Source organism: Limanda limanda, chromosome 7, assembly GCF_963576545.1.
Source record: "Limanda limanda chromosome 7, fLimLim1.1, whole genome shotgun sequence".
NCBI lineage: Eukaryota > Metazoa > Chordata > Actinopteri > Pleuronectiformes > Pleuronectidae > Limanda > Limanda limanda.
In genome coordinates, this window is record NC_083642.1 from 24,418,948 (window position 1) to 24,433,459 (window position 14,512).

The 14,512-nt window shown below is 42.5% G+C and overlaps 1 protein-coding gene across 1 annotated transcript; it reads right to left on the reverse strand.

Annotated features, from left to right (window-relative positions):
* Positions 1-235: 235 nt before the first annotated feature.
* LOC133005806 (Krueppel-like factor 15) lies at positions 236-11,204 on the reverse strand. The gene is made up of 3 exons (XM_061075598.1): positions 10,961-11,204; positions 7,678-9,287; positions 236-1,699 (listed from the first exon to the last, which is right to left on the reverse strand). Exons 2-3 carry the CDS (start codon positions 9,186-9,188, stop codon positions 1,531-1,533), a joined length of 1,680 nt encoding a protein of 559 aa, XP_060931581.1. The 5' UTR covers positions 9,189-9,287; positions 10,961-11,204; the 3' UTR covers positions 236-1,530.
* Between the last annotated feature and the right edge of the window lie 3,308 nt (positions 11,205-14,512).

Sequence of the window (14,512 nt, forward strand, 5' to 3'; positions counted from 1 at the left end):
GTTTAAGTGGTACTGCACCGCTACATCCCAATCAGTGAGCTTTCAGAAAGCGTGCACTCAAATGGACAAAATTCACTCAGAAAACAGAGAGAAGACTCTGTGCATAACCACATTTAACGCTGAGCCTTTAGTTTTGGTTTAATGCTTGTATTTAGTGGTGGTGGGTTGATTTGTCATTTGATATTTTAATGAAAGACGTCTGGTCTTAACAAATGGACAACAAGTTCAAGATGAATTCATTTCAATTGAATAAGAAAAGGTTTAATTTCATTTAATAGGAAAAATGTATGACATTTTTCTGTGTGAAGAAGAGGGAGAAATTAGATTTGATTCCTACTGACACCAGACTTTCCGTTTATCTATTAGCTGAATTAACCATGTAGCATTATTTTACATATTTTTAACAACAGTGAACAAAGTGAAACAGCGTAATGGCTACATGATTTGGCTTTACCTAACAGCAGAGAATTAGAAAATAAAGGTTGTGATTTATCATGAGTTGAAAACAGAGAAGCAGACTTGCTTCTATAAATACTTGTTTTCGACCTTGGTTTGGAAAATTTCCAGATAATCATGGGACGTAGCTGCAAATCTCGCTCTGTTTGATCCAAAAAAAGGGCCATAAAAATTACAACTATTCTGATAGACGGTCGTGTTTAACTAAATGAGAACCAAAACAAACATTGTTGTATGTTAGTGAAGTCAGACAACATCACAACTACTCTAAATACTGAAAATACTCACTCACCAGTGCAAATTAGACATTATAATGATCTTTGTTGGTGGGAGCAGTAATTCAACATGAGCTTTGTTCTTGTGTATTAACAACATTGTTGGTTTCCTGTAACGAGACTCAAAGGCAACAAAGACACGAAAGATGAAGGAATGTCGAGGCATAATTTAGTCTGCCATCTATCGAGAAAGAAACCGCCTCATAGATCACAATGTTTCCTGATTGGTTCTTATTGCTGGTGAGGCATTAAAGTTTAAACCAGACTTTTTTTACTAATATTACTTTAAAACAACGGTTGGCTCCAGAAAAGGGAAAAACTGAGGGGTTTAAATAGTAGCACACTCCCCCGTCTCACACCCTTACCGATATAAGGCTTTAGGCTCGAGCATCAGTAATAACACACACTTCAGAGTGTCAAAATCCTCTGAATGGCAGTTTTCTTCAAATTGGATTAACTACAGGATTCGAGTGAGACAAATAAATGTTGTATATACAAGAAGCTTATTCCACCTGTGAGGGTGTTATGTCAAGTAACAGTTTTCTGCTTTAGTTTAGCTTTTACAGTCTTTTCCTCACCACCCAATAAATTATCACAGTACCATGAATGTACGTCACACGCACATATTCAAACATAAACACACATGAGCTTTAAGAGTCCAGCACAGACTTCTTTAAAGGGCGTTTGGACTTTCACCCCCTCCTCTGTCTCTCCCCTCTCTCGCGCTCTCTCTCTCACGCACACACACACGCCACCTGCCCCCTGCTTTGCGTCAGTCTTTTAGAGTGGGTCAGGGGGGTCAGTTTGCAGAGCGTCCTGTCCTACTGCTTCGTGGAAAGCGGTGGACTTTGAGGTGTTTCGACAGGTGATCGCTGCGGGCAAACTTCTTCTCGCACACGATGCACTGGTACGGTTTCACCCCCGAATGGGAGCGGCGGTGTCGGGACAGCTCGTCAGACCGGGAGAACCTGTCAGAAGGAAACCCAGGGGCTTTAATTAATGACTTACTACTCAGTACTAGTGTTTCATTGCATAATCACAGTTAGCGGTACAAATCAGTGATATTTCACAAAGGAAAATACATTTTCAGTTTCAAATCCTCCACTTCCGAGCATTAATGAACCAATCAGTATCTTTGTGGTGTTTCCTATATTTGAACAAAATATTCTAATTGTGCTTCAACCTGCAAACTAACATGGAAGCTATGTCAAGCTGTTTTATATGAGGGTAATCGGAGAGGTGTCCGTGTTTTGCCCTTTGTCTCTCTGAAGTTAAAGCGGCGTCCCGTATTTAGCTCCACACATAAGCACGGCAAATCTGAGCCTGGTCTATTCCTGGCCTGCTCTGCTCTGGGTCTCTATGGGCTGTGTCCAGCTTGGATATCATGACAGTGAAGGGTTAAGTAGATGATAGACCACAGTGCCTGCTGTATGTGTATGTGTGTGTGCACGTGTCTTTGTGTATATCTCGGTAAAGCTGTTAAAATCAGATTAATCTGTATCACGGCTTGATTTCCGGGCGCATTTCCAGTAGCAGCAGTGGCGGCGGCAGGCTGAAAGCATGAAGGAGATAATTCACTGAGATGTGAAGACGTCACTCACAGTTATGTCAAACCATTTCCACTCCAGACACGGATTACACAACTGGCCTATTCATCATTTTAATGGCCTGGTAATAAAAGGAAGATAACCGACACGGCTTATACAGATAAGCTGTGGAATTTAAAAGGCCAAGAACAAAATACAAACACTCAGTCTTTCATTCAGACTCATCTGGTTCTACAGTAGAGGCACATTTGGCTGCTAAATGTGTTTGTCAAAAATTTGTTTTGACATAAGCTCATAAGGGTACTCGCAGGAAAACTGAACAAAACATTACAGGGTTCACCACAAGATGCAACAAGATGTAAAACTCAGAAACAAAAAGGCCAGACTAGAGTTCTCAAAAGAAGTTCTTCTGACTCTAACAAAAGTCAACATCTGTCAAAAGGATGGAAAGATGAACATGTGAAGATAAACACAGGAGCAGCTCACGACCCAGAGCCACCAGCTCGTCTGTCTGACGTGGTGCTGGTGTTGCTACAGCTCGTGCATGCGCCGACGGAAGTGACAGGATAAGTACAGCACCACTCTGTGCTCAGGATCAACCAGAGCCTGATAAGAAAAAATATGCAACTGTTCAAACACTTGTTGTGGACTGTAGATAACTGCTGTTGACAGGGAGGGCACGGTCACACGTGAATATTGCAGCGGTGAAATTTCATCTTCCGGTCACTTCCAACCTATCAGAACGAGGAGGTGAATAAAACAATCGCTTCTTGTGGCGAGGCAAATCTCAGCTTGGCTTAACGTGCAGTGAACTTCGACCTGCGATATTCGCTTCACGTTCGCGTATGTGTGACCGGCTGTTGTGCACTGGTAAAAGGACTGCTGCCTCAAGGATGCTGAACTGCTCCAGTCTCTGTAAACATATTTTATACATAGAAGCTGTACCTAAGTCCCATCATTCGCTCTGCCGAGAAGGTGATCGGCTGCAAACCCGCCTTCCCTCCAGGACCTGTACACCTCCTGGAGTCTGAAGCATGCAGATAAGATTGTGGCCGACCCTTCTCACCCCGGACACAAACTCCTTAGCTACTTTCAGACATGCAATGAACTCTGGAGATCCTCCGTATTTAGACACAAATGTCCGGGTGAGTGCCTCCGGAGTTTCTGAGGACTTTCTCCAACTGACCCCCAATTAAAAAGTCAGCAGAAAGTCTGCAGAACTACAGGTGACAAAATAAGTTTGCGTTGCCTTTTAATCAAACCTCCTCGAGGTAATCACACTGTGAAGCCGTATCAGCTTCATGCTGCAGCACGATACATGCGATGTACATGGCTATTCTTATGACTCAAACTGGGCCTGAGCCCAACTACAACATAATGTACCGGAGAAGATCTTTCAACAGAAACGTATTAAAATATGCAACCTGGTTGTTCTTCCAATTCACATATTTCTGGAGAAGATCGATCCTGTGCCAGTTCTCGTAAACAGCCTTGCCATCAGCCTCCCTAAACTTGGTACAGCTCACCCCCCGTTTCTCTTTACCTCCCACTCCTCATCCAACTTCTGTGACCTCCCTCTGCTCTGACCCAGGGAGGGCTGGTGGGGGAGGTCACTAAGTTCATAACTTGGTGGCTGCGGCACCACACGTACTGCAGTCTATACACGAGCTAGCTAGGGGCCTGTGGGAAACACATACGCAGGTTTTGTTCTAGCTTGTCCCTACAGTCTGCTCGGCAGCCAACCGAGAAACAGCCTGGAAGGTGTGGCGACTGGGTGGTTGCATACCTGGAAAATTACAGTAACAGAGATTTATTTTTCCTGTCAGCTCAAAGCTTTCTGTGTCACCTGCCACTGTGTTTATAAAGGACTCAATTTCAACTGTGTATGCATTCACAGAAAGATCACATTAATGCATGTCTGCACTAATCAGTGACAGAAGTTTGCCTCATGCATGCAAAGCTACATGCAAGCATAAATACATATTTGACTGGTTTCCCTTTTTTTTTTTCAAGAGGAACCAGATTCTTTTTAGCTCCACAGAGGCTGTTTTCTTTATTCTTTGAATTTCGCTGACCTTCCTGAAGAGGTCAGAAATCGAGAGCATGGTGATTTCCCTGATGGCTCAATAATACAGTTTAAATATTGCACAGGTAAATGGTCCCCTTTACTCTCTCTCTCTCTCTCTCTCTCTCTCTCTCTCTCTCTCTCTCTCTCTCTCTCTCTCTCTCTCTCTCTCTCTCTCTCTCTCTCTCTCTCTCTAAGTGTCAGTAGCTAAAGGTAAAGCAAACTGTGGCAGCTCTGTCACCACTTATCAACACTGTTTTGTTCAAATGAATATATCAGCTGACAAGTACAACAAGCCACTGCCCTGACGACAGACGTCGAGTGTTTTTACAGTAAACTGTTTGGGTTTGAGCCCTGTCGTCCCATACAAACCCCCATGCAGGTCTAACATACTGCAGGCTTGTGTATGTGTGTGTGTGTGTGCGTGTGACTTACTTTAAGTGTTTACATGTGGCTTTGTCTATGTGTCTGTACATCATCCGACCATCACCAGAAAAAATACAGTTCGAGAAAAAGAAAGGGATAAAAGCAGAAAAGGCTTTAAAGAAAAGGCCGGAAAACGGTTTGGCGTAGAAGGAAATATAACTTTCACTGAGTTATGTGTTAAGTAGAAGTCCAGCCAATGAAAGACGCTCCTCATGACTTCAGAGGAGCCAACACATGCAGATAAGGTTACCGAGGGTGAGGGGTGCTCAGCTCAGCTCACCTCCCTTTCCTGGCCCAGAGGGAGAGGAGCAAGGAAAGGGCAACTTTATATGCACTTTACTGCTGCTCTCATGTAAAGATTATAGAGGTGCAGCTTTGGGAGGAGTTAGAGTATTATGTTTTAAGGTCAGCTGAAGTAATGCACGGCCCTCTGTGCATGCAGTCCATAAAAGACTAATGCAACCATTTCAAACGTGCAAATATACATCATTATTAGCATAAAACAAATCTTTCCTCCAGAAATACTGGAAATATGCTTTTGTAATGTTTTTTTTGTAATGACAGCAGGAATGCAGTGGGTGTGTGAAAGAACAGACAAATCTGAGTTATAGTTTCCCATAAATATAGTATGGTTAAGATATAGAGGCCAAAGAACCTACATTGGTAGATTCTGATCTAGTGTTGACGGATCTAAGAACAACTTATCATGTGTACTGCAAGAGACTCGTGTGGCACAAACATGAACTACTGTTGACTACGACTGAATGTAATGACTCATAAAGCATTTGGTGAAAACACATCAGCTGATGTAGACAGTGGATCAGGTAACTAGTCAGTTTTTTTCCTCAGTTGATATCTAATAGTGGCCAATACGATACAGCTACTACTGGAGTGTGTATTGAATTTTCCTGATTTAGATATTTTCATAGGTAAAGCTAAATCGCATCTGCAATCAGCAAGATATATTTTTTTCATCTCAGATTTATGGATCCACATGTCAGCTAAAATAACACAGATCCACTGCATTCAAATTAAACTGCATCCTCAGTGACAGGATTCCTGAAGATAGAGAATATCTTGACAAGTGCAGCTCTGGTGCTGAATATGGTCACATCTGACTTTTACCAATGAAAGGACTCTGACCAAATCTTTTGTCTATTTACACAATAAAAGACACATATAAAATCAGACTCTGCGCTCTCTGTAGTTTGCTGGAAGATGCAGCTTCCCATTCATTCATATTCATACTGTAAACATTGATTTATTTTAATCAGGAGTCAGTTAGCTTATCTTAGCATAAAGAAACAAGCTGAAAACAGCAAGCCTGGCTCTGTCAAAAGTTAAAAAATCTACCCAGCACCACCACCACCCCTAAACCTAACTAATTAACACATTATATCTTATTTGTTGAAGCACTGCAAATACAAAAAAAGTTAAAAAAAGAAAGTTGCGTTTCTTTAACATCAAGTTAGGTGCTTTAACACATCCTGGGCAAGGAGCACCAGAGGCAGTGACTTTCTGGAAGCTGAGAAACCTCAAATTAAAGCCAAGGCACGTGAGCAGAATCGATATTTTCCCTGATTCACTGCAAGAGAGTGTATTAAAGTATTCCTTAAAGTTTAATGACAACACTGAACTACCTGACCACTACCACCTGAACCTAAAGTGTTTCTAACTTCACATTAAACTCAATCCTTTCCATGATTAAACCTTGACCGCTTGCCCTGCCTTAACCCTGCCTCTGTGTGGACACACACTATAGCTACCTTAGGCAATACCTGCATGCATAGAGGTGTAATCCATTGACCAACATGATAAAAGTGGGCATTTTTGATAGAACAGTTCAAATTAAGGTTTTTCTTACTTGGATGACGGTAAATATAAATGAAGACAAAGAGCTTCTTGTGTTAGTTTGTGGTCAGAGTCTTTTAAAATGTGTCATGGAACAAAAATGAATTCTGGGTGCTCTGAAGTGAAAACTTATAACTGGATTCTGCACTAATCCAGTGTATCTCCACTGTGGCTGCAGACAGTGAGCAAACAAGTGGAATAACTAACAGGGTACAAAGTCTGAAATCAACTTCAAAAGGAGCTCTATCTAATCTACAACTTTACCATGGTACGAAAACACAAAGATAATGGGACACACAGCCGGTGTGTATAAGAGAACAAGTTCTAACCATCTCAACTGGACTTAAATGTTACTTCTCTGAAGATGGGCTGTTACCTTTCATCTATGAACTAAACTAGGCCTTGGGAATCCTTTATTGTATATGCCCTAATGAATCGGTTCTACTCTTCTGCTAAAGAATAATATCAAAACAAACTGGTGCCAATCAAAGGTACTCACTGTGAATGAAATTAAAGACTTGGAACCAGTTTCCAATTCGGTAAAAAGGATGAAAACCTTGCGGAATGTTTTAGCCTCAATTAAAAAAAGACATGTGCACAGTGTCATTGCAAGATCTTAAATGGAGCACCAGGCTGTTCTAAGCTGTAATAACCCCTCACAATACAACAAAGCATGGTTCTTTATATGACAAAATAATGTGCATCACTCTGTATATGACTGTAAAGTCTAGGCACATCAGGGACAGTCAATTATCTACTTCTGTTTTCAAGTGTCTGTAAGTGTGTCCACAGCGGAAGTTGATAACTGTGGCCACTCTCTTTAATCTCTGAAATTCAGATAAACATATAGAAGAGTTCACGCTGTAAGAGCATTCAATATAATCTCACCACATCCTTTCATGTCCATCCCCTCATCCAAACTTTGAACAGAAAAAAAATGAAATGTAACCACGTCCTAATTTGCGCAAGTCTGAATAAAGGAAGAATGGTCTGATATACTCTAGTTCATTTTTGACTCGTTAGTTTCATTTGATCTAAAGTTAGGACACTTTCTCACCTCCATCCACAGCCAGGCCACGTGCAGGCGAAGGGCTTCTCCCCTGTGTGCCTCCTCAGGTGAGCTTTCAGATGGCTGCTTTTGGTGTACATCTTGTTACAGCCAGGAAAAGAACACTTGTGCATTTTAATTAGGTCTGCTACAGCACTCTTCTGGTACCTCTGACCTCCAACAAGGACCCCTGCAGCCGAGCCCCCCAATCCACCTTCCCCAAGGCCATTGGGTTTAGCTGCAATGGGCACTGGCGCAATCCGGACAAATTTGGATGAGGTAGCGCTTCCGGTTTTACTTGAGCTACTCATGTTCGTTGGGGAAACAAGCTGAGGCACCAAAGCAAAGGTCTGTCCCTGGATGTTCACCAGGAGCTGCGCAATTTTGATATCCGATGGGGCCTGAGTTGGCTGGGACTGGGTTTTCTGTGTTTGGGTTTGCTGGGTGACGGCATCTGATATGGCACTGGGGTTGGGTTCTTGTTTGATCTGTATGGGCTGGATTTGTAGGATGACAGGCACACTGGAGGCACTGGCATCTTCTGATAAGGAGGGCAATGATTCATGGTCCTCCTGTTTGATCCCATCAACTTGACTACTAGAATAAGTAGAACTTTTAATGCAAGTAGCATCCACTGTTGATGGTGAGCTGTCCATGTCAGACGCACATGGTGAATGTTTGGTCTTTGTGTCAACAGGAACAGTCTGATCTGAGTTCTGAAACATTGATAGAATTTCTCCTGCTAATGTCCTTGAACGTTTCGCCTCAGCGTCCTCAGGTGTTGGTGACATTGCCTCATCACTCCCCTCCTCCTCTTTCTCCATTGCCACCATCATGTTTTCCTCAAGGAACTCCTCAATCTCCTCCAGCGTGGGCTGGAAAAGGAGCGCCGCAGGATCCTGCAGCTCATCAAGGAAGACGGGGAACTCGTAACAGTCCTCCTTGGCCTGCTGCTGGAGGAGACTCAGCCGCTGCTCCCTCTTGGACTCCCAGGCCAGGCCCATGGGTAAAAGGGGGGGAGTGAGAGATGAAGAGGAAGAGAAAGATGGAGAGGACACATATATGGAGGAAGAAAGAGGGGAAATGAGAGAGCTGCTGTGGCTGGCATTTTGGTTTAATGAGGTGCTAAGGGAGTTCTGTGAGAGCAGGAGGTCCAGCAGGCTGTCCTGACTCTCTCCTCCAGATGAAGAGCTAGAGCTCCCACTGCTTCTGCTGCTCCTGCTATCGGAGCTGGAGCCGAAAACGTGCCGCGAGGCTGGCGATGAGGACTCGGGGCTGGAGCAGAGGGAGGAACGAGGGCTGGAGGAGTCGCTGAGGTCGTCCTCTGAGAGACGAGACGAGGAGGAGACCATCAACCCTTGGTAAGGATGGTGGTGGTGATGGTAAATGCATGCATCAGTTACCATGATGCCCGGCGACACGCCACCATTGGCGTGGCGACAGAGGCAGTTGTAGTCAGAGCCCAGAGAGCCAGTATAATACAGGAAGGTCTCGTCACCAAGCGGCAAGTGATCCACCATTCCTGTTGGGATGGGTGGCAGCTGACTCTGTTCTGCTCTGAGGATCAAGCTGTTCTGCTGGAGATCCACTGAATGATGATGAAAATGTCTTTCTTTTTCCTGCAAAAAAAATATTATTGTGTTTATCATTTATTACAATGAAATAGATTATCTTTAACTGCATTGCAAGAAAAACCACATGATTTTTCTATTGCATTTAAAGACATATCCACCAGCAGGTGGCACCTACTCTGACTGAGATTATATTAATTTATATTTCAGTTAAAAGTGATTTTAGATTTAACAGGTTTGTTTCCTGCATGACTACACAGTGTAGTGTGTCGAGTCCCTCAAGTTTCTATGAACATGAAAGTAAGGCACCCTTAGTGTGTTTCAACTACCTGCTGCTTTTGCAAAAGATCTGCAGCTGATGGCACTTCAAAAGGAAAGTCCAACACGTGTGAAGGAATTTGAAGACTGTGTGTGTGTGTGTGTGTGTGTGTGTGTGTGTGTGTGTGTGTGTGTGTGTGTGTGTGTGTGTGTGTGTGTGTGTGCGTGTGCGTGTGTGTGTAGACTTTGCAGCTGCTGGATCAGTCTTCAAGCTGACCATGTGGAATCAGGGCTTCCCACTTCTCCCCACTGAAGCCACATGTTTCATGCTGTCATTTAATATGGTCTTCCTATTAATTTCCCTCCTCTAGTCCATATATCACCCTGCTCTGTATGAACAATAAAAAACTTGCAGTGGTTCATAACTCATAGATACATGCAGTACATAGTGATATACTGTCAGAGGTTAGAATAAATATGCAACCTTAAAACTCCCTGCAGAGCACCAAGAGGCACAGTTAGCACGCAAAGGGTTCAGTGAGTCAAGGGAAGATCAGCAGATTTCACCGGGATGATGGCTGAAGGATTTAGTGTCTATTTTTATCCATAAACAGTCCATAAAACAATGCACCACGTCCACACTGACCTGGATTATAAACAATGCTCGTCGTAATCAAACGGCCTCAAATGCAGTGAACAATAAACATGACGATATAATCTCCTTTAAAACCTTAAAAAGGCCACATGTGTTTTGCAAGAAAAAGATGACTGAGTGGATGAAAACAAAATGAGTGTGCGCCCTCTTGTGTAAAGTTAGGAAGCAGTTCCGGGGACCTGAAAAGGGCTCCATGTGATTTTAGAAATATTAATTTTGTTACCTCTTCAACTATTCAATGGTTTATTTACTTAAATATATAATCAGTAACTTTAAAGGTTCATTAAATGTCTGTGTGCTGCTGTTACACAAATACTGTGAAATACCGATCTAACGCCAAAAATCTGATGTGGTTTCTAACGTGATAACATCACATGACATGGAGGGTCTGGGATCAGCTGCTGCTGGATTCCTGATGAGAGGAAAATAGTTTGTGTATACTTTGGCTTGACCAGGTGTTAAGTCATTTGCCCTGAAGTAACCCTGAAACACCAGCAAAGCTCTGACAGCACCGAGATGCGCTCCTGCTCTCCGCTAAACGATTACACATGGCGAGCTGTGACATTGGGTCAAATCCCACAGAATACAAATGACAAGTATCAGTATAAGTTTCACATGAGGTGCATATGAAGTTAGCCCGGCCGCAAATATGATACGCGCTCCCGAGGGTTTCTTTTTCCAGAGGGACGCAGCGTCGTGTTCAGAGCGCGCCGTGCTGTGCCATGTGTCTCCACAGTGCTCCACGATGACAGACAGAACACACGCACTCACACTACGGTTCGATCACACCACCTTCATCTGCTCTTACCTGTGCATGTGAGGAATCCAAAATCCCGCTCCCCTGCGCACAGAGCTCCTCTCTGGAAAGTAGCTGTCAGTGCGTAACAGTGCGTAATGGCTATAGCACCGCGCGACACGGTCTCTGCATAACTCTGTCTCCAAACACACACATACACGCACTCTCCCTCCCTCTCTCACTCACTCTCTCACTCACTCTCTTGCTCTCTCTAACACACACACGCACACTATCACTCTCCCTCTCTCCAGAGGACTGGTGGTTCGCTTAAATGTCACATGATCGGAGCTGGGTACATAAAACCAGTCAAATTAGGGGGTCGGCTCATGAAGGCTCGCCTGCTCGGCCCGCCGCCATTGGCTTTCGGGGAAGGGAGGCCGGCCTCAGGGTCTGGCGTCAGTGGAAAGAAGGAGAGAGAGTGTGTGTGTGTGTGTGTATGTTTTTGTGAAAGAAGGAGGTAGGATGTGTACTACTGAGACCTGATCATAAAGCCACCTTCATATCCCTGTAACAACAACAGATGACGTGTGGATTGTGTTGACACTCAATCACATTTTACAACTTGGATACCATTGAATAATATGACCTTTAAGGCTTCTAGTGAGTGTATCATTGTGTTAATAAAAAAATAATCAGCACGGCTCACAGTGTAGTTTCATTCCCTCCAAAGGAATGAGTAGTTTCCATTGAATATTACTACAGAAATCTACTTAATTCAATAATTATCGGATCAGTGCAGTGCCTGTTCTAAACCAGTTTCTTTTTAATGTTCTGCTCTCTTGTCCTGTGTTAAAGCTCCGGAGGTACCTCAGAATTATTCCTTGTCATTAGTGAGTCCTCCTCAAACAGTTATACAATAAACTGTCACTGATTTTTTTTTTTTTTTTGTGCTGGATGTTGTGTACCGAGGTTTTTATACACAGTCTATGGTGCAGAGTGAAGTTAGAACACTTTGTGTTGATTCTACCCAGTTTATCTGCAATGTTTTTTATTCAATGAAACTTTATTTGCTTTATTACTCTTCATGTATGGGGTTCATATGTAAGTTTGAAGGATTTCCTAATATTTTGTTATATGCTTGATATAAAGCATTGCAGCAAGGTTCTTACTTTCAAGACAAATTGCCAAACAGGAAACAGATTTTTGAATGTTCTGGCAATTTACAATAGACACGCCAAGTGTGGAGCTGATAAGATGGATGTTTCTCGAGATATTTGTTCCACAAACAGGCAAAATTGTGTCTTTATATTATGGTATTCGAACAGAGATTTAAGAAGGTCATATTCCTGACAAAAACAGAAGAACACAAACTTCGACATTTTCCTTCGTGAGAGGCTCTCTGATACCATGCAAGCACACCGAGCTTTTATTGCCTGTTACAGATAACCATTGCTAAATAAGTGCCTGAGTGACCAAGTGGATGAGTGATTCCCTTCACTAGGTAAGTGAGTGTGTTTACATGCTGCTTAATAACATCAGTAATAGAAGTTTTGCTTTCATTCCAGCTGAGCGGACCTCGTATAAACACCTCCGCCTGGGCTGAAGTAACATCACTGGCTCCAGCCTAATTTGATTTGCCCACGTATAGGTCTGATTGCCTCTCAGTGTGCTTGGATAAATGATCTGCCTTCAGCTTGCTTGTAAACATCTAGAGTGTTTCAGTGTGTACTTGTGTACAGCACAGATACAGTGGCTGTTATATTGTGTGGGTACATAATGTTGCACTGAGGACCTGTGTTTTGTATGACATACTACTACTACTACTACTACTACTACTACTACTGCTCACTGCTGCTTTGCTGTGATACTATTACCAGTGCTTCTGTTAGTACTGAAACTTAAGTGTTAGCAGGGATAGTTGTAGCAGCAGTAGTTGTATTTGCAGTATTCATGGTACTTGTTACTTTACATTAGGCCTGCTAGCAGGCCCATTTAGTAATAGTTGAAGTGTTGTATTGAAACAATATAAGCTGTATTTTTACTTGCCTAATAGTAGTAGTTTGAAAAGTTGTGGAAAAAATGTTGTAATTGTATTATATCTGGTACATTACATTAGGCTTACTAGCAGGCATAGTTTTAGTAATAATAATTGTAATAGTAGCTTTCCTTGGTACTTATGGATATATTACATTAAATTTACTGATTTGAGACGCTATGCAACTATACCCTGCTTACTGTACTACTGATTCTGTTGCTATATGGTACATGCTGTAACAATTACAAATACTGCTACCGCAGTTTCAGTATGACGCTATACCTTGCTCATATTGCTCTCACTACTAGTACAGTACAAATGCCACAAGTACCACGAATACTGCAACTACTTACTATTACTGCTACAACTATATATCTGCCACTGTTATTAAGACCACAATTTCATGAATGGCTGTGCTGCTACTGTTAAAGTGTCTAGCACCAAGCCTATTAGCAGGTATAGTTGTAGCAGTAATAGTTGTAGTTAAGTGTCATATCAAAACATCAATAGTAGTTTTTGTATTTCTCTAGTAGTAGCATGCACACTATTAGGCAACTATTGTCCTACTACTATTTCTTAAAAATACTGCCACTTTAAATGTTACCACCACCATCAATCTCTGTCTGTTTGACTGTATTTAGATTTTTCTCAACTACCGCCCATTCAATCAACTTCAAACTTTGCGGGTCTATTTCTGAGGTCTTAAGTTGAAGGTTTTTGGATGAGCAGTCATCAGTTATTGGGGGTCGGAGCTGCAAGATCGAGGTTCCGCTAATGCAACTACCCGCAATCTCCTGTTTCTTGCTTCGAATAGCAATAAAGAAAAAAGAAAACTTGGACTCCAGGTCCTGTTCGTTAACATGGAGGGGGTAGGATATGTGAGCGTTACTGATGCCAACCAACAGGGGGAGATCAAGACTTTTGGGAAACTGTCATGTCGACCGTCTTTGGTCTATGTTATTGAATTTTCAATGGCTCAATTCCATTTAGCTGCTTCAGTTTAAGGGTCTTGGTATTACTGGCTCCCTGTCAAACAGCCAGGAATAGAAGGAAGCTATTGATTCATTCAGTTGATCACACCTCTGCTTTTTCTGCTGTGACTTGAGTCAAAATAACTGCTGTGAAAAAGGGCTGTGCTTGTTCGATTCCTCTCGTTGCTGCTCTAGCACATAAATACCTGTCAGGATTTTGTCACAGATAAGAGTTTGAGCAAAAAATGTTTTCTATGTGTTTTTGCTTTCCTCCCAAATTAAATGGAGCATGGCTCATTTAACAAACTCTCAGACTCTCTCAGTTGATACTGACCTTGAATCAGAGGTCCTGCGAGGTTGCTCATGAAAAAGTTCTTACAGAGAAGTATGGCCGCTGCTGTCCACTGTGTCCAGTCAACACTTCTCTGTTTTCCCCCACAGATTACATCTTTGCTCATAATAGTTGGCTTGTTGAAGATATTAGGAAGTACTGGTGTCTTGTGAGGCTAGTTTTTTAAGAGATATTTTTAAGCGTAATTTGACGTTATGTTTGAGGAAATGCTGGGTTCAGGGTGATTACTCACTCGCACAGTCTCATGTCCACAGAGGTTCTTTTCT